Genomic DNA, 23,701 nt, shown 5'->3' on the forward strand with positions numbered 1-23,701 from the left:
CGGGAGGGAAGTGGGGACTCGGAGGCCAGCCCATGATGGGATGAGACAACGCCAAGGCTAACTGGCTTGCTGGACGAGTGTCAGAAGCCCCTGCCCCTTCTCTGTCCCCTGCTGTTGCAGCTGAAAGGCTTGTCGCGCCACAAGTGCCCTGAGGAAGTCAAGCAGATGCTGCACATCCTCGGTCTGGAGGACAAGCGGGGCTCCCGGTGCAGGTTCCTGAGCGGGGGCATGAAGCGCAAGCTGTCCATTGGCATCGCCCTCATCGCCGGCTCCAAGGTCAGGGGCAGCAGGACACGGGCAGGGCCCCCACACGTGGTGGACAAACACTTGGGCAGCAGGGCCCATAGGCAGTGCCTCCAGCTCCCATCAGCCTGGGCTGGCTGCTGGCCCAGGCTCCTCGGCCCTGGACACCCTGGATGGGAAGCGTGGCAAAGGCGGTACTGCTGCTGCTTCGTGGAACTTGAGCCACTCAGGGCCAACAGTACAGCCAGCCTGCACCTGGGTGTGGCTCTGCCATTGTCACAGGGCTGTCCCTCTGTCTTCCAGGTGCTGATGCTGGACGAGCCCACCTCAGGCATGGATGCCATCTCCAGGAGGGCCATCTGGGACCTTCTTCAGCAGCAGAAAAGTGACCGCACCATCCTGCTGACCACCCATTTCATGGACGAGGCTGACCTGCTGGGGGACCGCATCGCCATCATGGCCAAGGGGGAGCTGCAGTGCTGCGGGTCATCGCTGTTCCTCAAACAGAAATACGGTGAGCAGCCGAGGGCAGGAAGCCGGCGGGCAGCCCACGCTCCCTTCCGTGTGGGGCCAGCGTCATGAAGGGCCCCTGAGATCAGATGGGAGAAGCCTTCTGTACACTTCCCATCTCCTACCTCTGGATGGAGAGCCGAGGCCCCAGGCAGAGGACCTTGTGAGAATTAGTGAGGAGGGGAGTGGAGCAGATAGTCTTGATTTTGTTAGAAGGACGGACGGTCATGGCCAGGGAAATAGCAGTTGAGCCTCGGGGCAGCCGAGAGCACCAGTGCCCTTGGAGTAGCCACTGTTCATACTTGCCAGTATTCAGCTCTCAAACCAGCATGCTCCACAGCGTGGTTCAGGGCTGGTGAGTCGCATGGAATCAGGACCTTTGCTATGTGGGCAGCTCATGGTCCATAATATGGTGCTGGCATGCCAGGTCCCATCCACGTTCCGCCAGCAGGGAGGACAAAGACAAAAGACGAGCACCCCTCCTCTTAGACACCCCAGGAGTTGGACATCTTGCTCCTGCGGCTTCCCTTGGCCAGCACACAGCCCTGTCAAGCAGATGGTGACCCAATGTAGTCACCATCAGGCTGGCGGCAGCTGGAGAGGGCGGCCTTCATTCTGGGGTTCCAGTACCAAGAAAGTGGGGAGAACAGGTCTTGCGGACAGTGCCTCCCACAGACTCTGAGACTTGAAGTCCATAGTCTGGCTCGGGTTTCACCTCCTTATGCTCAGTACCCAAATTTTTCAGCATCTCTTCCCAGCTAGGGAGCAGGAGGCAAGACCCTTAGGACAGCACTGAGTAGCCCTGAGATGCATTCGTTCTGGCTCAGCTGCACCTGCTCTCCAGCCCCTTCCCCATGAGCCTGCCTGGTGAGCCCGAGGTCCCCAGGTGGTCCAGGAGACGTGAGAGAGCCTTACGGGGGCTCCGCTGTATTCCAGGCGCAGGCTACCACATGACGCTGGTGAAAGAGCCTCACTGCAACCCTGAAGGCATCTCCCGGCTGGTCCGCCACCACGTCCCCAACGCCACCCTGGAGAGCAGCGCTGGAGCAGAGCTGTCATTCGTTCTTCCCAAGGAGAGCACGCACAGGTACACATCCCAGAGCGAACGCACAGGGAGAGATCCGAAAAGGAGGCTCAGTGGGCCTTGAGGGTTCCATGCTTCGCCACCTGCCCTGCACCTGTCAGGCGTGGCCAGTGGGATCTCTCAGCTCCTGGGCTGGTGATGGGCAGTGCGTGGTGAATCTGCTTGCTGGGTCCAAAGTGCCAGGCCTCTCTGTGCAGCGAGCTGGGAGAACCATCACTTGTCTCTGAGAAGCAGAAAAGTGTCTGACTCATCAAAGGGGCACATTGGTCACACTGGGTGAAATACGCACAGCAGCGCATCCAGAGTTCTCTGTGGAACTGTGAATTTGTGTATCTCCTCAGCCTTAGATTCTGAGTCATAGACTCAAATTCTGCCTCATAAGCAGAGCAGACTGCCAGCGTGGGGAGGTAAAAACCAAACTTATTCACATTCTGAAACTTTGGGACGTAAATCTTAAAAGTACATTTAATCTTGCTACAAGCCTGATTGAGTAACGTGGTTTTAATAACTGCATAGCATTCCCTGACTCAGATGTACTGTAATTTATATAACATCTCTGTTACCACATGCTCGTGGTTTTCCAAATATATATAAATATATGTTAATGAACATCCTTCTAGAAAACGCTCTGTCAAGATCTCCAGTGGCCCCTCCTTAGGGTAGATTCCTGGTCGTGGGGTCAAAAGGACCAAGTTCCCTTCTAGAAAGGGGGTGTGTTTGGCTTCCCCATTAGCAGGATAGGAGAGTGTCCGTTTTACTCCACCGTTGCCAGCTTTGAGTAAAGGGTGTTTGTTTGTTTGTTTGTTTTTTAGTATTTGTGTATCTGATGGGTGAAAATGGCACACATTTACTTGATTGGCATTTTGTATTTCTTCCATTCCTGCTGGCAGGAGGTTGAACATTTTCAGTGCTTACTGGCCTTTAAGCCTTGCTTCTTCTGGATATTGTGTGTTCATGTCTCTTGCTCGTTTATTCATCAGCTAACCCTAGAACAACACGGGGCTTGGGGCACCAACCCCCACGCAGTCAAAAAGCCACATAGAACTTTTGGCTCCTCAAAAACTGACCTACTAATAGCCCACTGCTGACTGGAAGCCTTACTGATAACATAAACAGTCAATTAATTCATATTTTTGCATGTCATATGTATCATATGCTGTATTCTTACAATAGTGTAATCTAAAGAGAAGAAAATGTTACTACTCACGTCATAAGGCAGACAAAATACGTTTATAGTACTGTACATATTTATTGGAAAAATCTGCATATAAGTGGACACACACAGTTCAAACCCGTGTTGTTAATTAATATCAACCATTTTTGTTGCAACTTTTTCCAATTTGTTGCTGCCTAATTTTGTGGGATTTTTTTTTTTCCCATGCAGATGTTTTACATTTAATGGGTCATATTTTTTCCCGTGTGATTTCTTTTTAGAAAGTTTTTCCCTTCCCTGAAATCAAATAAATGTTTTGATTGGTTTTGTCATCTCATGTAGGTGTGTGTTCTATCAAATACCTTACCGGCCTAAGTACTCACAAAATATGTTGGGGTGGGGGGGCAGGGAACAAAACCCAACCTTTTTTTTTTTTGAAATGGCGTTTCAGGGAGCTCATGTCTTTTGTCCTCTGCCCCTCCCCCATATTGCGTGGAGGTAATTATTTAGGAACGAGTTATCTGGAAAGTCACTGAGAAGCAACTCATCACTCGGGGTCTTTTTTCAGGTTTGAAAGTCTTTTTGCAAAACTGGAAAAGAAGCAGAAGGAGCTGGGCATTGCCAGCTTTGGGGCCTCTGTCACCACCATGGAGGAAGTCTTCCTACGGTCAGTAAACGTGTTTTCATCAGTTTAAGACTCAGTGACTTGGATAATTTTTTTAGAGCACGGTGATAAAGCGGTCCCCTCTGTTATCATCTGGAACACCTATCTGCGGGTGGACGTATGCCGGGGGTGGGAGCAGGGCAGTGGGCCAGCTCTCAGAGCCCTGAATTCAAATCGTGACTCTTATTAGCATCTGCACAAACCCAGTGAGGTTCCTGACATGCGCAGCAATTCATAAGGCGGAGAACAGCTGTGTTCCGATCACATTAGGAGTGTGTGCGCTTCCTGGGCTCCCTCCCGGGAGCGCCACGGCAGTGACAGGTTTGCCAAGCTCCTCTGGGGTTAGATAGGAATCTGGAGTTTGTTTCTGACCATAAAGAAGATGTGCAATGCAGCGTTCAGACCCTTAGAACTGCAGGTGAACTCGACAGTTGACGCATGTATCAGACGTTTATTGAATGTGTATTTGGCAGATGTATTGCTAAGAACTAGAAATGCAAAAATAGAATGTGAAGTAGATATTTTTCCTTGAGGATCCACGGCTTAGGGCAGGCAACAGACTAAGCGAATGTAAACACAGTGAGTCATCGTGTCCCGAGCCCTGTCCTGCCCCTCTGGAAAGCCCTGGTCATAAATGCTGACCTTGGTCAGTCTCCCGTGAGACTGGGGTCCCCATGAGCAGGGTCCCTGTCTGCTTGTCCCTCCTGCACGTTTCTCGGCTACTGTAGCTGGTGTTCGGAGATATTTATTGATGAATGAACAAATGAGCAAACCAGCTTACGAAGCTGATGGCATTCTACTTTAGTGCCTCTGACAGTTGCCCTCTTTCCTCCTCTGCTTCCCTTCTCGGTGGGATAGCGTCTCTCTTCCTGGGGAGCTGAGTGATGACCAGGCCCCGTATGTCTTGGTGCAGGGTCGGTAAGCTGGTCGACACCAGCATGGACATCCAGGCCATCCAGCTGCCTGCCCTGCAGTACCAGCACGAGAGGCGGGCGAGCGACTGGGCAGTGGACAGCAACCTGTGCGGGACAATGGACCCAACCGATGGCATCGGCGCCCTGATCGAGGAGGAGTGCACTGCCGTCAAGCTCAACACCGGGGTGAGTGCTCCAGCTGGGGCCGGCCAGCGCAGGACGACTGAGAGACCCTGGAACCTCACGTGTCAGAGTCCATGAGGGCAGACACAGGCTTCGAGAGGGTCAGTGCGCTGGAAAGAGGGCAGATTACAGCTGGGGCTCCCATTGGCGAAGAGAAGGAAAACTCGGAGCATTTTAATTGCACACTTGTAACTTAATCTTCTAACTTGGCCACTCACAAATCAGATGGAATAGTTTGCTTATGATGCTAACAGTGCTCCGTTCACAGGAGCTTGGCGTGTGCCGGCCCTTGATGAGGTCGAGGCAGCACTGGCCCCATTTTATGGACAGGAAACAGAAGCGTGGGTCCAGGTCGCATGGCCTGTATGTGGCAAAGCAAGGTTTTGTCCCTGTCGGCCTGGCTTGTAACTCTGACACTCCCCACACTTAGAGGAGCGTTAAGGGGTGAGGTTAGGGAACAGGCAGATTGGGGAGTTGGTCCAGCTGCAAGCACAGCTGCTGTCCTACCAGGAGCGGGGGTGAGGCGGAGGCCTTGGCCTCCCTGTGAGATTGCAGCTGGTTCCCTGATGTCCTGCAACAAGGAAACAGCGTCTGCCCTGCCTGTTGTGAGACCCCCGAGGCCCACGTTGGGACCTGCAGGGACATGTACACACGTCCTGCATGTCATTTTCCGAGACCTGCAAGAAGCTCGGGGCTCCAGGGCGTAAATGTCAGCCAAAGGCCCCAGGCCCACATGTGGACCACACCTGCTGCTGGTCAGACGCTGGCCCCTGAGTGGCAGCATGGCCCCTTGTCCCCCCTTTCTGCCATAGCTCACCCTCCGCTGCCAGCAGTTCTGGGCCATGTTCCTGAAGAAGGCTGCGTACAGCTGGCGGGAGTGGAAGATGGTGGTGGCGCAGGTCCTCGTCCCTGTCACGTGCATCACCCTGGCCCTCCTGGCCATCAACTACTCCGCTGAGATCTTCGATGACCCCATCCTGAAGCTGACCTTGGGCGAGTACGGCAGAACCGTCGTGCCCTTCTCGGTTCCTGGGACTTCTCAGCTGGCGCAGCAGCTGTCGGAGCATTTGAAGGACATGCTGCAGGCACAGGGCCAGGAGCCTCGAGAGGTGTTGGGTAAGGGGCATCCCCGGGGGCGCAGGGCCAGGCTGTGCTGGCAGAGCCTGACTTCCTGACCCGGGCACTGTGGACACGGGGGTTATTAGTGTTTCGCTGCCCTGTGCACTGTAGGCCCCCTACTCCCCGCAACCCTGTCATGACAAGGCAATGCCTCCAGACATTGCCAGGTCTCCTCTCGCAGGAGAAAATTGTTGTACTGAGTCAGAGGAAGACACCAGATGGCATCTCTAGGACTAAAACTTTGGCCAGGTGGTCATTTCCTGAAGTCGTGTATTTCAGGACCGTTCAAACGAAATGCAAAACTTCAGTGATCTCTATGTTGCCTTTTTTTTGTTCGCTAGTCTGGTCACAATGTGCATTATTGTGACCCGGTGTTTTCTTCCAACATCCTAACGCCAAAACGAGCTGGCGTCCCAGGTGGTGGCAGCTGGACACTGCTCTGGGCTTAGAGTAGGCACCGCGTTCTAGTTACATGGATTGTGCTGGAAGGTTTTCTCCTTTTACTGCTCCCCTCCCGCTTCCTGGCCAACACCTGAGATTCAGCATACCGAATGGTCACAAGATCTCAGCAGGAATTCGGTTCCTCTTTAGGAGAAGGCTGAATGTATAGGCAGCCTAGAACGGGCCAGCCCTGCAGTGGGCGCTGGGCTGGGCGGAGCTCCTGCAGCCCAGAGCTTTCTCTCGGCCCTGCCAGAGACTGTGACCCTGACTGGCCCTACGGAGACAGTGGTGGGTGCCCCTTTCTGTCATTCCCCACGTGCTCCCGCCCCCACCCCGGCCTTGTTTTCTGGATGTCACCCAGCCTGGCCCAAAGATTGCGAGGCTCGCATGGTGCCCAGTGGCTCTGCGGGATTCAGGAGACTGTCGCAGATGCCCCGCCTGAGTCCACGTGGAAGGTCAAGTTGCCTGCTCCCCTGTCAAGTGTGGGCCTTTCGGTTCTGACCACTTCGCGGCATGGTTTTATTACACTGTATTTAAGGCCATCTGACCTTTATCCTTATGTAATGACAACAGGCCTTGACGGAAGCCACTGTAACTGTCAGTGCTAGGCTTCACTGACACGTCCCTGTCCCCTCACTGACCCTTGAGTCCTGCAGTGTAGGTGCCATCGCTGACCCCATTTTACAGCTGAGAGGCAAGACCAGAGCAGCGAGCATGTGTTCAAGGTAGCAGGGCCCGTGGACTGTCTGCGTGTGGAAGGTGGCGTGTCCTTTCGCAATTCCTCCAGGCCTTCAGAGCTCCCCAGAGCGTGGGGGCCAGTCATCTGTGCTGCTGACTCTGTCGTTGTCCCCCAGGTGACCTGGAAGAATTCCTGATTTTCAGGGCCTCGGTGGAGGGGGGCGGCTTTAATGAGCGATGCCTGGTGGCAGCATCCTTCAGAGACGTCGGTGAGCGGACGGTTGTCACCACCCTGTTCAACAACCAGGCCTACCACTCCCCGGCCACCGCACTGGCCGTCATCGATAACCTCCTGTTCAAGATGCTGTGCGGCCCTCGGGCCTCGCTCACCGTCTCCAACTACCCTCAGCCCCGGAGCGCGCTGCAGGCCGCTAAGGATCAGTTCAGCGAGTACGTGCCCTGCCCGCCACCCGCAGCCCTGGGCAGGACCCCATGCCCTTCCTGTCAGGCCCTCCCCCTCCTGTCAGGACCATTCAGCTGAGCCCTGACCAGCTCGGCACTGCTGCAACCACCAAGGGCCCCGGAGGTGGAGAAAGCGTAGTTTCTGCCCTCAGAAAGCTTCCGGTTCTCGGCCAGGGCCTCCCCACGCCATATCATCTTCAGCCCTCCATGCTCACCCTTTTCTTGGGCAGCAGATAAGCTGGCGAGACTCCATCCCACATACACCGTGGTCCCCACGGGAGCTCCTGGGGACTTGGGGGGTGGCCGTACTCTCTTCCCAAATCTGCACCCGGCTCTTGGCAGCCACTGACCCCAGGGGGTCCCTGAACATGCTCGTGCCCAGGGCAGTGCCTGGCTACTTGTGAGCGAGGCCAGCAGAACGAAGCAAGGTCAGGTATCCTTGCCCCCTAGTGGCCTTGAGTCAGGGAGCCCAGGAGGTGTCTCTCCTCAGGCGCGTCATGCCATGTATGTAGGACTCTCCCTCATCCCCGTCCCAGAACCCCCAAAACTTGGGTACCATCAGAAAAAGCCCCCCAAAATCAGTTAATTTCAGAATAATCACTCAACTTTAAGGCAGCTGATTTATGGGGGACAGTTTCATCTCCACCCCCCATTCTAGACCGTGCCCTGGACCTTACCATGTCTTCTTCCCGCTCTGCTACCTGCCGTCCCTACCCCAAAAGCTGAGACACAGTGGCAGTCATTTGCTCCCCTTGCTGTGCCAGAAAAAGACAAGCACAAGATAAATACTTGTGATGGAGTAGACGGCAGGGCTTTGAAATGATGCACAAAATGCTGGGGAGGGGCTTCCCTTTGAGACATCCGGGAGAGATGGGCTTCTGGAGCCTTCAAACCTGGGCAAGGTCGTCAGTAGCTGCAGGCAGGGGCTGTGCTGGGGGCATCGAGAAGTGCCACCTGCCTCCTGGTGGGCTCCAGACTAGGAGACCCAGAGGTCAGGCTCAGGAGTTTCAGGCTTAGGATGTTAGTGGACCAGGCAGCAGGAATTTTGGGGTTATTTTTTAACAGCATAGCAAATATAATTCACCTACCCTACAAACCCCAGTTGTTAGTGTATTCACAGAGTTGTGGAGCCATCACCACAATATAATTTTTTAAGATAATTGACATATGACATACTACTTTCAGGTGTACAACATAATGATTTGTGTATGTATTACAAAATGATCACCACAATAAGACTAGTTAATGTCCATCTCCATACAGAGTTACAACTGTTTTTTCTTGTAATGAGAACTTTTAAGATTTACTCTTAGCAGCTTTGAAATACGTAATGCAGTGTTGATTACAGTATCCATACTGTACACTACATACCTGTAACTTCTATTAATATATTTTATAACTAGAAGTTTGTAACTTTTGGCCCCTTCACCCATTTTGCCCACTCACTGCTTCTGTAACCACTAGTCTGTTCTCTGTATCTGTGAGTTTTGTTTTGGGTTTTTTGTTTGCTTTTTTTTTATTCCACATGTAAGTGAGATCATACCATATTTGTCTTTCTCTGTCTGACTTATTTCACTTAGCATAATGCTTTCAAGGTCTATTTATGTTGTCGCAAATGGCAGGATTTCTTTCTTTGTTATGAGAGAATAAAACTCCAGTGTGTGTGTGTGTGTGTGTGTGTGTGTGTGTGTGTGTGTGTGTGTGTGTGTACACACCACATTTTCTTTATCCATTCATCCATTAATGGACATTTAGGTTGTTTCAATGTTGTGGCTGTTGTAAATAATGCTGCTATGAACATGGGGGTGCAGGTATCTTTTCAAGTTACTGTTTTCGTTTCCATAATATAAATATCCAGTGGAAATGCTGGACCGTGTGATGGTTCTGTTTTTAATTTTTAAAGGAATCTTCACACTTTTCCATAGTGGCTGCACCAATTTACATCTCCATCAACAGTGCACAAGGGTCTCCTTTAATCCACATTCTCACCAAAACTCTTATTTCTTGTCTTTTTTATAACAGCCATTCTAACAGGTATGAAGTGATATCTCGTTGTGCCTTTGATTTGCGTTTCCCTGACGATTAGGGATGTTGAGCATCTTTTCATGTACCTGTTAGACCACAGTATAATTTTATTGAACATTTCCTCACCCCCAAAAGACACCCTGTGACCGCTGGCAGTCATTCCCCATTCCTCTCTCCTCTCTCAGCAGCCACTAGTCTACTTTCTGTCTCCATGGATTTGCCTGTTTTGGACATTTCATATAAATGGAATCGTAATACGTGGCTTTTTGTGAACTGGCTTCTTTCACTGTCAAGATTCATCCATGTTGTAGCCTGTATCAGTACTGTGTTCCCCTATTTTGGTCACATAATATCCGGTCGTCTCTGTAACATTTATTGAAATGGTCAGGAGGTTTTTAAGCAACAGAATAACACCATCAAAGCCAGTTTCTAGAAGGTGTTGCTGGCAACTGAATATAGAATGTAGAATGTACTTGAGGGGCAGCAGGGGATGAGCTGCTGCAGCGACGCAGGCTCCCGAAGGTGGGGGTCTAACGAGGGCAGAACAGAGAGAACCAGACAGAGGACTTTCAGATGGGAGAAAGGCCTGAGTGTCTGGGGATTGGGCGGCACAGGAGACAGATTGAAGGCAACTGGGAGAGTGGCACTGCCATCACTGGGGACAGGAAGTCCAGAGAAGGAGCTGTTCGTGGGGGTGGGATTTTCCTGATGCTGAGACTCCCCCCAGCTCTGGAATTCTCTCTTAACCCCCTTTAGCGGCTGGGCCACTGTATCACATGCTTTGAATGGTAGTGACCAAGGACCTTATTCTACCCAGCTGCCCAGAAGCACTGTGCTCTGTCCGTGACCTGCCCTGTCCTGCCCCCAACCCCCCGCAGGGGCCGGAAGGGATTTGACATCGCCCTCAACTTGCTCTTCGCCATGGCATTTTTGGCCAGCACATTCTCCATCCTGGCAGTCAGCGAGAGGGCCGTCCAAGCCAAGCACGTCCAGTTTGTGAGCGGAGTCCACGTGGCCACTTTCTGGCTCTCAGCTCTGTTGTGGGACCTCATCTCTTTCCTCATCCCCGCTCTGCTGCTGCTGGTGAGGGCCGCAACGGTGCTGGGACCCTTTCCTGCGTGTCCAGGGGCCTTGCCTTGGGGCCCCTGCACAGACCACAGCCAGCCCGGGGTCCACGCTGGCAGCTCTGCCCCGGTTCCAGGAGGACAGTTGGGAAAGTCAGGCAGCCTCCCTTGTCAGTCTCCATGCCCCCAGCCTCTGTCCCCCTTTGGTAGGCAGCGCCCTGGAGCGGGGTGGCCTGGTGACAGCTCAGCAAAGGGAAGGGTGAACCTCATCAGGGAGGGTCCCAGGGCTGAAGCCAGCACCATGGGCCTGGTCTCCTGCGTTGCTCCCGATTCGCCAAACCGCCCTCTCTGCTGCTGTAGGTGGTGTTCAAAGCCTTCGACGTGCACGCCTTCACGCGGGATGGCCACGTGGCCGACGCCCTGCTGCTGCTTATGCTCTACGGCTGGGCCATCATCCCCCTCATGTACCTGATGAGCTTCTTTTTCTCGGGGGCAGCGACTGCCTACACGAGGCTGACCATATTCAACATCCTGTCAGGCGTGGCCACCTTCCTCATGGTCACCATCATGCGCATCCCAGGTGGGAGCCTGGAGACCGCCCCCCACTCCCCGGAGACCTGGGCTCCCACAGAGCCTTTGCCCTAATGCCCGGGGCTGGGGGGAAGGAGGTGGCACCGATGCGGGCACTGGGCCGGTGGGCCACCCCCCGGAGGTGCTGTCCCGGGAAGCCTGGTGCCTCATCTGTGAAGGATGCCCAGCTGGGTGCCCTGGCCCACACGCGCTGCAGGGAACGTCAGGAACCTGCCTTCCCTGATTTGATCTGTCCTTGGGGGCAAGTGTGGTATGTCCTCCAGTACTAACCTGTCTGTGCCTTCTCCCCACAGCGGTAAAGTTAGAAGAACTTTCTAGAACCCTGGACCATGTGTTCCTGGTGCTGCCCAACCACTGTCTGGGGATGGCGGTCAACAGCTTCTATGAGAACTATGAGACCAGGAGGTACTGCACCTCCTCCGAGGTGGCCGCCCATTACTGCAGGAAATACAGTGAGTGTCAGGCCCCGTGGACAGCCCCTTCCTCTCAGCCCTCTCCCGGGGACCAGCCAGGGCGTATCCAGGAGCCTCATTCCTGTAAACGAGGTTCTTGAGGGAGGCTTGGGGGCCCGTGATGTGTCAGGGCAGGTCGCTGGTCCCTGCACTGAGACACCTCAGATGTGAGCCCAGGAAATGTCTTCAGAAGATGTGTGTTCCCCCCACATACACCAGAATGATGTGCAATTCCTCCTTCCTGCCTGGCCCCCCCTAATTCTCTGTAAGGTCAGTCCAGATGGTCCCCCTCCTGGGCGGCCTCTCCCACCCCCAGCCCACCCACACCCGAGCTGGGTACCCCCGTTGCTGCCTCTGCAGCTCGCAGGCACACGGGCTGGTCCTCTGCTTCCTTGGACAGCTTCCCCCGATCCCGCACATGCCCACCACCCTTCCGGCTTTCCCTGGCTCCCTGGCATCCCTCGGCTCCTGGGGCAGTGTCACTCCAGTGTCTATCTCTATCTTTCCATGGCCTTCACCTCCGTGTGTCTTTGTATCACAAACCTCCCTCTCCTTTCTCTTGTAAAGACATTTGTCGTTGAATTTAGGGCCCATCCTAAATCCAGGCTCTTACCTTGAGACCCTTAACCAATGACATCTGCAAAGCCCCTATTTCTAAGGTAGGTCAATCACAGGTTCCAGGGGTTAGGCTAAGGACGTGTCTGTCTGTGCCTGGCACAGTCTTCAGCAGGCAGCTCAGCTGTCACATCTGCAGAGCCCCCACACCCCCCTGGCAGGCTCCGTCTCTGCTCTATTCCTGCCACTTCCTTACTTAATAGGACAGACTGAAGGGGAGGGTGGCACATCTTACCTGTCCTTACATCTCAGTGCAGTCCCCGAGCAAGGGAGTGTGAGTGAGCCAGTGGGGGCATGACTCGGTCATTTGTCATAAGTGCCCCCTTGCAAAGAAGAACCACCCCAAAATGCAGGAAGTGTTTAGGGCTCCTGTGTGGCAGTGACAACACACAATGCACCCTCAGAAAACTAATGGACCCTCCGCCTTCGCAGTCTCCATGTAGAGGGCTGGGGTGCCCATGCCTAGTGGGCCAAGAGGGAGGGACTCAGGCTGGCACTCGGTAGAGAAGGCAGAGTGCTAGGGAACACAGGGTGCAGCGCCCTCTCCCTTGCCACACAGACATCCAGTACCAGGAGAACTTCTATGCGTGGAGTGCCCCAGGGGTTGGCAGGTTCGTGACCTCCATGGCTGTCTCAGGGTTTGCCTACCTCACCCTGCTCTTCCTCATTGAGACCGACTTGCTGTGGAGGCTGAAAACCTGCATCTGTGCCTTCTGGAGGAGGCGGGCGCTGGTGAGTGGCTCCTGCACCTCTGCGCCAGGTACTGAGGGCCTCCGTGCCCAGCAGGACTCACAGCCCAGGAGGAGGTCGAGGTCCTCCTGGGGCCTGCCGGCGCCCAGGTGTTTGTCACATACATCCCATCCCACAAACAAACAAAACCTGCTGAGACCACATTGGATGCACAGATTAACCCAGGGCGAAATGGCTTCTCTGAAATATTAGGCCTTCTCTAAGAGGAGTTTCTGTCCATGTATTAAAATCTTACATCCCTCAGCAGAGTTCCCTGGTTTTCTCTGAGTCCTGCACCATCCTTGTTCTTCAAGCAGGGCTAATTTCAGCCCTTACGGCCCCCCAGCTCTCCTGGTGAAAGGCCTGAGTCTGCACATGTGGGTGGGCTGGGTGGGCTGTCTCAGAGACCTCAGCCCCTTCTCCCACAGAAAAGGACCCCTTGGGCTGGAACTCACCCGTGCGGTTCTTTTCCGGAACAATTAGACGGAAGTGTACACACGGCCGTCAGCGCTGCCCGAGGACCAGGACGTGTTGGATGAAAGGAACCGAATCCTGACCCCCAGCCTGGACTCCCCATTGGACACGCCTCTGGTCATCAAGGAGCTCTGCAAGGTAAGCACCCCCCGACAGGCCCCTGGTCTGCCCCAACTGCCTGGCCGCCCGGAAGCTAGCTCCCCACCTCCCCATGGCTGGGATTTCTCCCCGATTCCTCGCAGGTGTATGAGCAGCGGGCGCCCCTCCTCGCCGTGGACAAGGTCTCCCTTGCAGTCCAGAAAGGGGAGTGCTTCGGCCTGTTGGGTTTCAACGGAGCTGGGAAAACCACCACTTTCAAAATGCTGACTGGGGAGGAGACCATCACTTCGGGGGATGCATTTGTCGGGGGCTACAGCATCAGCTCAGACATCGGGAAGGTGGGTGCCATCGGGAAGGTGGGTGCCACCAGGAAGGTGGGAAGAGCGGGTACCCTGGAGGCAGGGATGCGGCTTGTCTCTGACTCACAAGGGGACACCAGGATGAGACAGTGACCTAGGGCAGAGCTAAACCAGCAATGGGGAGGAGAGAGAGGACAGGAAGATAAGGGGCCCCTTGGCTGGAAGGGCCCAGGCCTGGCTGTGGGGCCAAGACTGGGCACCTCCCAGAGAAGCACTTCTCTGGGCTTGGAGGTCATGGTGCTCACAGCTCACCGCCCCACTCAAAAGAGCAGGCCCTCTCCAGTCTGTGCACATAGATGTACAATTATGGCACCTGGGCTATTCACACCAGGCATCCCACAAAGCACCTAAAGTGACAAACCATATCAGGAAGAGCGTGGGAGAGCACACAGCATGGTGAGGACGCTGGCTGACATCCGGGAGCCCTGAGAGACAGGGCTGCTCTGCTCCACGCAATGGACGTGGGTTTAGGAGCCTTGCTGAACGAAGAGGGCAACAAAGGCCTAGGGCCCCATAGTAGGGGGTGGAATAGTAGGTTTTCCCCACATGGGGCTGAACCGAAAAGGCTGCCCCTCAGGGTAAGGATGACCCAGGCCACCCTCCTGTGTCTCCATCTCTGGGAATTATGCGGAAGGTTCCTTGTGCACTGAACAGAGCAAGAAAAGGAATAGAGAAAAGAGCCTGTGTCTGGGAGTGACCACGTCTCCTGAACTGGCAGCAGCGGCCAGACTGCAGCACACACCATCTCTGGAGGAAGGGGTTCATCCTAGGCCTCGAAGAACCCCCCAAATAGTGTTTCAAGGCCTCTGAGCAGCACACAACTAAACAAAGGGACAGGCCCCGTGACCAGAAGCCATAGACACGAGGGCCTGCGCGAAAGCAAGCCCACCCCTTTAGATCCGCAATTCCCAGACCCAGATATGAAACAGCTGTGTTTACTGTGTTTAAAGAAATAAACGAGACTGGAAATATATGTAAGAAAGAGAAAACTGTACATGTGATCTAGAAAATGGAGGAAAGGGTGAGAAATCCTAAACACACTGTGTCTGAGTTCCAACACGAAAGGAGAGTGAGGGAAAGGTGATCTCTGACAAGGTAATAGCTACGAATTTTCCCAGGCTGATTAAACACAGATGCTGGAAGCCTAAGAACCCCAAGGGGTGTAAAGGAAAGAAACCCCGGCTCTGGAATCCACAGACCTCAGGCTCCCCTGTCCCCCGCCAGCTGCTGAAGGTAGCGGGGAGACGGTGGCGGCCATGCAGCGACCACGCTGACTCCGCTGGTCTCAGCCATCTGACCAGGCGATGCCCCACCCCAAAGGTGGTGTCAGCAAACCTCTGTCTTTAGAGGGAGAAAGAAAAGTCCTAGCACACCTTAGATGTTTGTCAAACACCTGATGCATCAATGAGCGGCTGATACCTCGGCAGGTATTTGCCCGTGGTAATCACTTTGTATAATCGGTACATTCTTGCACTAACTCGCCCCACGCTGCCCATAGTGGACGCGGCCCTGGCCCACCTCTGACCCCTTGTTATGGGGCAGTGTGGCTGCCGAGGGCTCTCTGAGCCAGGCAAGCCCCTCCTGTGTCCTGCTGAAGCGCTGCTTGGAGAGCCTCGGCTTTGGGCTCGTGCATCGGCTTCTGGAGCACCCCGGACAGATCGGCTGGAAGAAACCTAGAGGCGCCTCCCTCTGACCTGCTGCCTCCCTGGCTGTGTGCCAACCCCAGGTGCGGCAGCGGATTGGCTACTGCCCCCAGTTTGATGCCCTGCTGGACCACATGACGGGCCGGGAGACGTTGATTATGTACGCCCGGCTCCGGGGCGTCCCTGAGCGCCACATCGGGGCCTGCGTGGAGAACACGCTTCGGGGCCTGCTCCTGGAGCCGCATGCCAACAAGCTGGTCAGGACTTACAGGTGCGCCTGCGCCCCAGCCCCTGCCCCCCATAACCTGATTACCCATGGGTCTTTCCAGGGTGGAGTCAGGGTCTCCCTTACCACAGAGCTGGGGACTGCCACACAGGTTGGGAGCCAGAGCTCCCAGGTGATGGGCTGCCCTGCCATTCCCGCCTCCTGGAGACCAGGCCAGCCGCAGGTGATGTCAGGCCCCCTTAGGTGCAGACAGATGGTGTTACTGCTCCACATGGGGGTGTGGATGGACCCCTTGGGCACAACTTTCTCTGAGGCCTCCAGCTCTGTGAGGTGGGCTTTCCAGGCACACTCCCTCATTCCTCTTCCTCTGGGGTGTTCTGCGGTCACTAGGCCCTCCTTGTCCTCTGCTGGGACCTGGGGATCCCCTGCTAATTATCAGCCTTGCCCCCTCCTGTACGCCCTCTGCCCCAGTGGTGGCAACAAGCGGAAGCTGAGCACTGGCATTGCCCTGCTTGGAGAGCCTGCGGTCATCTTCCTGGATGAGCCATCCACTGGCATGGACCCTGTAGCCCGGCGCTTGCTCTGGGACACCGTAGCGAGGGCTCGAGAATCCGGCAAGGCCATCGTCATCACCTCCCATAGGTAGTGTAATTACCTCCCATAGGTAGCACTGGGCTCTCTGGATTAGTGGAAGAGCCAGAATGGGGGCTGTTGGAGGGATGGGCTGGGAGGGGCCGGGCAGAAAGCTGGTGCAGAATCAGGAGAATCTCAGACTTTGCCTGGTGGGCCACACTCTGGGCATAGGAATCAGAAACAGCCTGATCTGGGCATTGACACCTTCCCGTCTGCACGAGCCTTTGACATGGAAGACAGGTGTCGTGTTCCCCGGCTCTGTGTCAGGCCTCCAACCCCTCTCCCCAGCATGGAGGAATGCGAGGCCCTGTGCACCCGGCTGGCCATCATGGTGCAGGGTCAGTTCAAGTGCCTGGGCAGCCCGCAGCACCTCAAGAGCAAGTTTGGCAGCGGCTACTCCCTGCGGGCCAAGGTCCAGAGCGATGGGCAGCAGGAGGCGCTGGAGGAGCTCAAGGCCTTCGTGGACCTGACCTTCCCAGGTTTGTGAAGATGCATAGAGGACATCGCGCCTTGCCCCTACCAAGTCCCCCATCCCTGACCTCTGGGATGAGGGCCATGATTTCATGGGCCCCGACTGCCCTCCCCTGGCCTGCTAACCCAGCCCTCGTGGGGACAAGGTTTCTCCTTTGTGCAGGCAGCATCCTGGAAGATGAGCACCAAGGGATGGTCCATTACCACCTGCCCGGCGATGACCTCAGCTGGGCAAAGGTGAGCACGGGCCCCGCCAGGCCTCAGCTGGGGCTGGGGAAGTTCCCTCTAGCAGCGGTTCTGGGATCTTTCGAAGGAGGAACCAGTTTCTGCTCTAATCCTCACCCTAATATCTGTCAGGTTTGGGGGTCTTCACCCAACATGTTTGAGTTGGACAAAATTTGGTGCAAAAGAGGAAACTGGTTCAGAGAGGGAACACAACTTGCCTAGGGTCGTACGCTGAGCTGGAAAGAGTCTGGAGGAAACCTGGCTCACTGAGCACAGCCCACCTCCTCCCTCTGGAGCTTGGCTCACCCTCTCACCCTGTACAGCTGACTCCCTGTGGGTGCTCTAGGGGCGGAACTGTGCAGGGGTAGGATCTGGGGGACGATACCATCCCTATGGCCAGAGGACTCCCAGACCAGCCAAGAAGCAGGGCTCTCCGCTTGTTAACAGTGGCTTTTCTGCTTCCCAAAGGTCTTTGGTATCCTGGAGAAGGCCAAGGAGAAGTACGGAGTGGACGACTACTCTGTGAGCCAGATCTCATTGGAGCAAGTCTTCCTGAGCTTCGCCCACCTGCAGCCCCCTGGCGAGGATGAGGGGCCGTGAGCAGCCTGGAAGGGGCGGGGCCAGCGGGCACACAGGTGGGCATCCTCTCCCTCCGAGTACATCTTATCCTGCACCTTTATTTCTGATCACTGTTTTCTATGACGGCTCTGAGAATCAAGGCACAATACGGACGGGGTGGATCGGTGCCCTCACACCAGGAGGCATCATGTAAACATCCAGGTCTAAGGTGGTCGCTGAACCCCGATCTCCAAAACTCAAGATCCCAACCAAAAGCGGGTCCGGCAGTCTGTGTGGGCAAGCTGCAGGGTCTTTGCAGGAGAGCTGTCCAGGAAGGGGCCGCAACTGACCCGGGCAGAGCAGCCAGTGACATGTCTACGTTCACACGTGGCACGGAGCTTCTCTGGGTGTGAAACAGGAAACCGGCAGGATAGTTAGTAGCTGGGCTTGCTGGGCTGCCCAGGAATGGACAGAAAGGTCGCCAGTTGCCATCCATGGGGGCTATGCCAGCTGTGATTAGGCACCGAGGTTGTGGCTTCCAGTGCAGCCAAGGGCATCCTGGGAGCTCCTGCTCCTCAGCGTGTGAACACTACACGAGGCAGAGCTGACCTTTCACCCAGCACCGTCCCACCAGCGTCATCCAGCGTCAGCCGGTGCAGCGAGGGAAGGCAGTCAGTCCTCCATGCCAGGCCCCGGTCTCTGGAGAAGCCATCAGCTGGGAGGCCACCTATGGAGGATGCACCTAACCCATGGTGACTCTGTCCGGAAAATAAAGGCTGGAAGGGAACATGACCGCAGTCTGTGAGTCACACACAAGATGGGGGTCACGGGCCCAGTCACCCACCCACAGCCCTAACACAAGCCTCCTGTGTTGTTTCAGACAAACAAAAGCAAGAGCTCGTTTTCCCCAGTGCGTGGTAAACGTACAGAACGCACTGCTCTGGAGGGAAGGAATAAGCCAAAAATGCAAGTGCAAAGCAGGTTATATAAACAACCAACTGACAGATGTTCGTCTACAGCTATGAAAGAGTGTAGGATTGGGGGAGGAGGGCGCAGACCCGGGGGGCAGGAGGCCTCTGGCTCCAGGGTCACTAGTGGGCTTTAAGCCGTTTTCCAGAAGATTCTTCAGCATCAGCTCCCTTTTTATTTACGTACTTTTTATTTCTTATGGTTTCCTACATTTCCATTACGAATCTGTGCCTTCTATATTCCCTTAGAATTCAGTTTTAGAAAAGACTTGTTTTCATCACTTTGGTTCATTTGGGTTAGTTTCAACTTTGCATTTTTATCTCTCAAAGTTTATGAACGCTGCAAATAGTTTCCAGTAGCTCTTTTATTCCCTTTAAAATTCTTCAAACTAGCATCATTTAGTTCCATGTTATGAAAAATAAGCCTAGGGGTGGTTGAGGTCCTAAATGTTGCCCAACAGAAAACATCTGAGAGGTGGGCCTGCAGTGGGTTGGCAGCTGTGGTTGCTTCGCCAGTGTTGGCTTTGCTGGGCCGCGGGAGGGCAGAGGTCAGCACGGCCTGGCCACGTGCCCACGCTTGACAGTCCTACTGCACGAGGCATCCGGGGCTGTTGTAAGCCCACGTTAGAAATTTAGAAATGTGTCCTCTTCTCCTGTGATGCGACACAAAAAGGGTGTGAGGAAAGGTGTTTAGGACAGAAGGAACAGTGTGAGGCACAGTCCAGGGAGAGGAGGGTTCGTTGTGGGCGATTAGTGTGGAAGAGCCTGGCAGGATCAGTGGCGCTGTCGTGATCAGAGATCCTTATGGGACGACGACCTGGCAGCTGTGGAGAGGAGGATGTGGGCACAGCCAAGACTGTAGGCATGGGGAGCAGAGGGGCAGGTGGATGGCACAGTCGGGGAGAGCCCAGAGGACTGAGTATCTGTGAGCAGCCCACGGTTGCCCCCAAGCATGGAGCTTGGGACCCCAGGAGCAGCAAGAAAGGGCGTTGCTATTAGGATCCACACTACGTCCCCAAGTCATCTGCACGGCTGCTGGAGCTGAGAAGGGGACCTCAGATCCCGCTCCCCCACCCCCCACACCCTACCCTGGCTGGTTTGAGCTGTGGCAGCTCAAAGCCTAGGGAAGGGGCGTGGAAAGGAACCATGGGCCCCCCGCCCCCCGCAGGAGAGTTGGCCTGCTTCATCCCCCCATTCCTATCCCACTCTCCTCTAGGCCTTCGGGCCTGGATGGTCCCTAGAGACGCTGGTCCCAAACAGGTGTTAATATCTGGCAGGCACAGCCCTCCATTGGTCTCCACTCCTGTGCCGCCCCCAGCAGCAGTTAGGAGACCTGGGAGATAAGGTCACGCCTTCCCTGCCCTGTGTGGCCCCGTGTGGCCTGGCTGAGGGCTCCCCAGGGGCACACACCCATGTCAGGGCTGAGAGCAAGGCCTAGAAAAGCCCTGCCCGGTTCCACGGTGTGGCTCAACTGAAAAAGCCAGCTGCACCCAGAACTTGGAGAGGACTCCGACAAGCGAAGAAGGCAGCTGCCTTCACTGCCTTCACTGGGGAAGGAAGGGCAGCAGGTCACGGGAACTCCACCCTCCCAGGCCCTAAGAAGGGCTCCTGCAGAATGAAAACTGCCACAGGCTGGCTGCACACAGCAGAAAACCCCAGACTGCAATAGTTTAGCAAAGACAGGAGTTTATTTTTCTGCCAAGTACAAAGTCCAGAGAAGGCAGTCTAGGCAGTTTCACCATCAAGGCTTCAGGGAGCCAGACTCCATCTGCCTACTCCATCCAGGTGCAGGCTTCCCTCCTCAAGGTCACCTCTCAGGGTCCAAGGGCTTCTGAGGCTTCCACATGTCATCAGCAGGAAGCAGGGGAAGGAACGAGAGCATAGCCCACGGCTGTCCCATGCTCCTGCGTCCATGTCACTGCCCAGAACGCAGGCACACGGCTGCACCAAGTGCAGAGAGCTGGGACACTTTCTTGCTGAGCAAATTCCAATCCCAGACTGTTAGTCCAAGACTCCAGGGGAAGCCAAGGTCACCTGAGTCCCAGGGACTCCCAGCCCGGTCTCACAAAGCAGCATACAAGCCCAAGGAAAATGGATGAGTGAGCCAAGGCCAGCACCGGATGGGAGGCCAGAAAGCAAGTCCAAGGGCAGCCACAGCTGCGTGGGGGTGAGGGGGCGAGGGTTCTGAAAAGGCTGACCTAGTAGGGCTAGAACGCGAGCCAGGGCAGCTGATTCCTGCTGCTCCATCTGAGTGACATCCTGTGCCAGCTGCCGTTCCGCTCACTTCTGGGGACCAGCACAACACTCATGGCATAAGTCAGCCAGGCCCTCTGGGACCCCAACTCCCACACAGAGGGGTCAGTGTGAAGGTGAGTGCCGCCCGCCTCATCCACATCCTGCCGTCTGCACTAGAGGACGGAGCCTCGCCTGCACATAGAGGGACGTTCCTGGGTGTACAGCCTGGGCCCCACCTGGACCCAGAGGGACTAAACGCCGCCACATTGCGGAGATGGTCCGTAAGGTTCTGAGAGGTACCCCCAACCCCAAAGTCAGGGTTAGGCTGGTCACCCCACCCCGCAGCCGAGGCCAGCAGGCTGAGGGTATGATGTCCCACCCTCCAGACACAAGGCTCCATTCCCTGAACCCTGGCTTAGGTCTGACTCCAAACCCTGGAATGTACAAGCTCCCGCAGGTCCCCTCCTTTCCCTGATGGAGGGCAGGGCACCCTGGAGACCCTGCACAAGAAGGGGCAACAAGGCAGAAGTCCAGGCCCCCCAGAAGAGGCAGCCAGGAGGCAGGACAGCACTGGGCGTGGAGTCCATCCCCACCTGCTGCGCCCATGGGGTCTGGGCCTCAAGCAGGCAGGCAGGAGCAGGGCCTGAAGCTGTAGGGTCAGGCCCAGGGAGCGGGGGCCCTGCCTTCCTTCCTCAACACACGGGGCTGCTCAGGCCCCACTCCTAGGGCCCGGCCCACACCTTTCCGACGCCGGCATCAGATGCCTGCGAGGTCAGAGAAGCTCCAAGTTGGCTGGTTGCAGATGGCATAAGGGACAGCCTGGGGGTCAGGCCATGACAGCTTAGCCCCAGCCAACACCACAGCATGACCCACTCAGTGCGGCAGCATACTGCTCAGCTGCTCTGCATCTAGCTCTGGCCAGGCCCCATCCTGTTCCCAGGTATCCCTATCTATGACTTCCTTGGGAAAGAAATGAACACGGGGCTTTGAGCATCGAAACAGCACAGGCTCCCAAATCCATTGCTCAGCAGCCCAGGCCCTACAGCTCCTCCACGGGGCAGCCTGCGCCTCCTGGGAGAGTCCAGGGGTGCCTGCTGGAGAAGGGGGGGTGGGACTCAGGACCTGAAGCCCCCACACCTTGGAAACACTAACGGGGAGACCTTCACTGGCTGGCTGGCCCTTTCAGACCCAGCCTGGCTGTCCAGGTGAACAAGCCAGCACCTCCTCCTGGGCTCCTTCAGGGGCTGCGGGCACCCACCTGCACAGAAAGGAGCCAGGCCTTGGCGACCTGCCTCCTCTTCTAAGGTCTCCCCCAAAGTCACCAGGCCATCACAACCTCCCTGACCCCACCCAAACCCCTCCTCTACCTGGCTGGGCCACACCTGCACTTGGCACAGACTGCTGACAATTGGTAGAAGTCCTTCCTGACATGGCTTATGAGGGGATGCAATGCTTGCTCAAAGCTCCTGGGTGGAACACCATGACCTCCAGCACAACCCTGGCCATCCGTGACCCTCTCAGGGTCCCGGGTTGCCAGCCTCCAAGGGCATGCAGAGGTCATCAGGCCCACAGAGGATGAAGGCAGAGGGAATATTCTGCCTTGATGTGGGTTCTAAAGTGAGAGCAGCTCCCCATCGCCAATCAGTGGCTCTCAACCCTGGGAGGGCAGGGAGGGGCGCTCAGGACACTGACCAGAGCCTGCAGGACAGCAGCCTGTGGGCTGGCTACCAAATGCCCTGTGAGCCTCCTGCCCCTCTCCCTCCATCAAATCTGGGCCAAAGACCTGCCGAGGTCCCCGGCTCCTGGTCCTCGGCCCCCATGGCCTCAGCAGGTTGGCACTGGGGGCTGGGAGGGGGGCAGGCCGAGCCTCCAGAGTTTAATTTTCTCATGTTTCTCCCAAACACATTCTGCTGATCCCCCAAATAGCAAACGCCAAGATGCTCAAATGTTAAAGCTCAACAGCTGATAACACACTTGATAACCAAAATCAGTAATATTTAAAAACAAATGTGATTAAATTCATCAGTAAATCATGCTTTTAGATTTAATACAAAATGTGTTAAAATTTACATGCATGCCAAATTATTTTAGAGCATTAAAAAAAAGCACAGGGGGCTCTCGGCCCAACTGGTTATATCCCCACCTCCCTCTCGCCACAGTGGAGTCACCGACCTGCCCCCATCCCACCTAGGCTGCCTGGGCAAAGGCTCTGGGTTTGGGGCCCTTCAGGCCTGCACTGATGGTTGGCCCAGGATGTGTGGGGCTCCAACATGCTGCCACAGCCTCCTCACAGAACTGCACATGCGGCAGACCTGGACCGCCAGGGCCAAGCCCATCCCCAATGCTGACCCTTCTGGGCCCCTTCACTGTTGCAGGACTAGGGCCACGCTTCTGTTCCGCTTACCCCTCCATGCCTGGCCTTGGCAAATGTGACAGTGATGAAGAGAATTTAACTTGCTCTAAATGCCCCCCCACCGCACCCCATCAAATCTAAATCCAAAGGGAGAATCCTGACCCAGACTGACTCTGCCTGATGACCCACCACCAGAAACATGTTGGTGTCTCAGGGGAAGGGATTCAGGGGCAGGCTGCTCCTCCCAGGCTTCTCTTGATCCCAACTCCTCAGACACCCCTCAGCCCAGGGTGAGGTGTTAAGGGCACACAACACCCCTGGAGAAGGCCAGAGGTACTGGAGGACAGAAAGGAGTCACCATCCACTGGCTGAGAATACCAAGTGAAGCAGAAAGCAATGACTTGCAGAGCGTCCACAGCACCATCCATCCACCCTGTGTCACCACTCATGTCCTTCCTGCTGACATCTGCCTCCAAGTCGCATAGGTTCCTTCCACAAAATAGCACCTTGGATCTATTACCTTCTCTTCC

At 55.5% G+C, this 23,701-nt stretch overlaps 1 protein-coding gene across 3 annotated transcripts in view; it reads left to right on the top strand.

Annotated features, from left to right (window-relative positions):
* The window catches only part of ABCA3 (ATP binding cassette subfamily A member 3), a 44,473-nt gene extending 26,066 nt beyond the window's left edge, over nucleotides 1-18,407 (top strand). For all 3 annotated transcript variants that reach the window (XM_074322818.2, XM_074322817.2, XM_074322816.2), the window contains 18 exons: nucleotides 121-276; nucleotides 547-757; nucleotides 1,690-1,840; nucleotides 3,559-3,657; nucleotides 4,568-4,754; nucleotides 5,564-5,867; nucleotides 7,166-7,439; nucleotides 10,355-10,559; nucleotides 10,901-11,120; nucleotides 11,425-11,583; nucleotides 12,758-12,930; nucleotides 13,411-13,539; nucleotides 13,644-13,838; nucleotides 15,586-15,773; nucleotides 16,200-16,370; nucleotides 16,650-16,840; nucleotides 16,996-17,069; nucleotides 17,526-18,407. In XM_074322818.2, coding sequence (XP_074178919.2) covers nucleotides 121-276; nucleotides 547-757; nucleotides 1,690-1,840; nucleotides 3,559-3,657; nucleotides 4,568-4,754; nucleotides 5,564-5,867; nucleotides 7,166-7,439; nucleotides 10,355-10,559; nucleotides 10,901-11,120; nucleotides 11,425-11,583; nucleotides 12,758-12,930; nucleotides 13,411-13,539; nucleotides 13,644-13,838; nucleotides 15,586-15,773; nucleotides 16,200-16,370; nucleotides 16,650-16,840; nucleotides 16,996-17,069; nucleotides 17,526-17,657 — 3,219 coding nt within the window. In that variant the 3' untranslated portion in view covers nucleotides 17,658-18,407. The remainder of the gene's footprint in view (nucleotides 1-120; nucleotides 277-546; nucleotides 758-1,689; nucleotides 1,841-3,558; nucleotides 3,658-4,567; nucleotides 4,755-5,563; nucleotides 5,868-7,165; nucleotides 7,440-10,354; nucleotides 10,560-10,900; nucleotides 11,121-11,424; nucleotides 11,584-12,757; nucleotides 12,931-13,410; nucleotides 13,540-13,643; nucleotides 13,839-15,585; nucleotides 15,774-16,199; nucleotides 16,371-16,649; nucleotides 16,841-16,995; nucleotides 17,070-17,525) is intronic.
* Nucleotides 18,408-23,701: the final 5,294 nt, after the last annotated feature.

Source organism: Rhinolophus sinicus, chromosome 10 (genome assembly GCF_057876585.1).
Source record: "Rhinolophus sinicus isolate RSI-liver-muscle chromosome 10, RSI-T2T, whole genome shotgun sequence".
In the NCBI taxonomy this organism is placed as follows: Eukaryota; Metazoa; Chordata; class Mammalia; order Chiroptera; family Rhinolophidae; genus Rhinolophus; species Rhinolophus sinicus.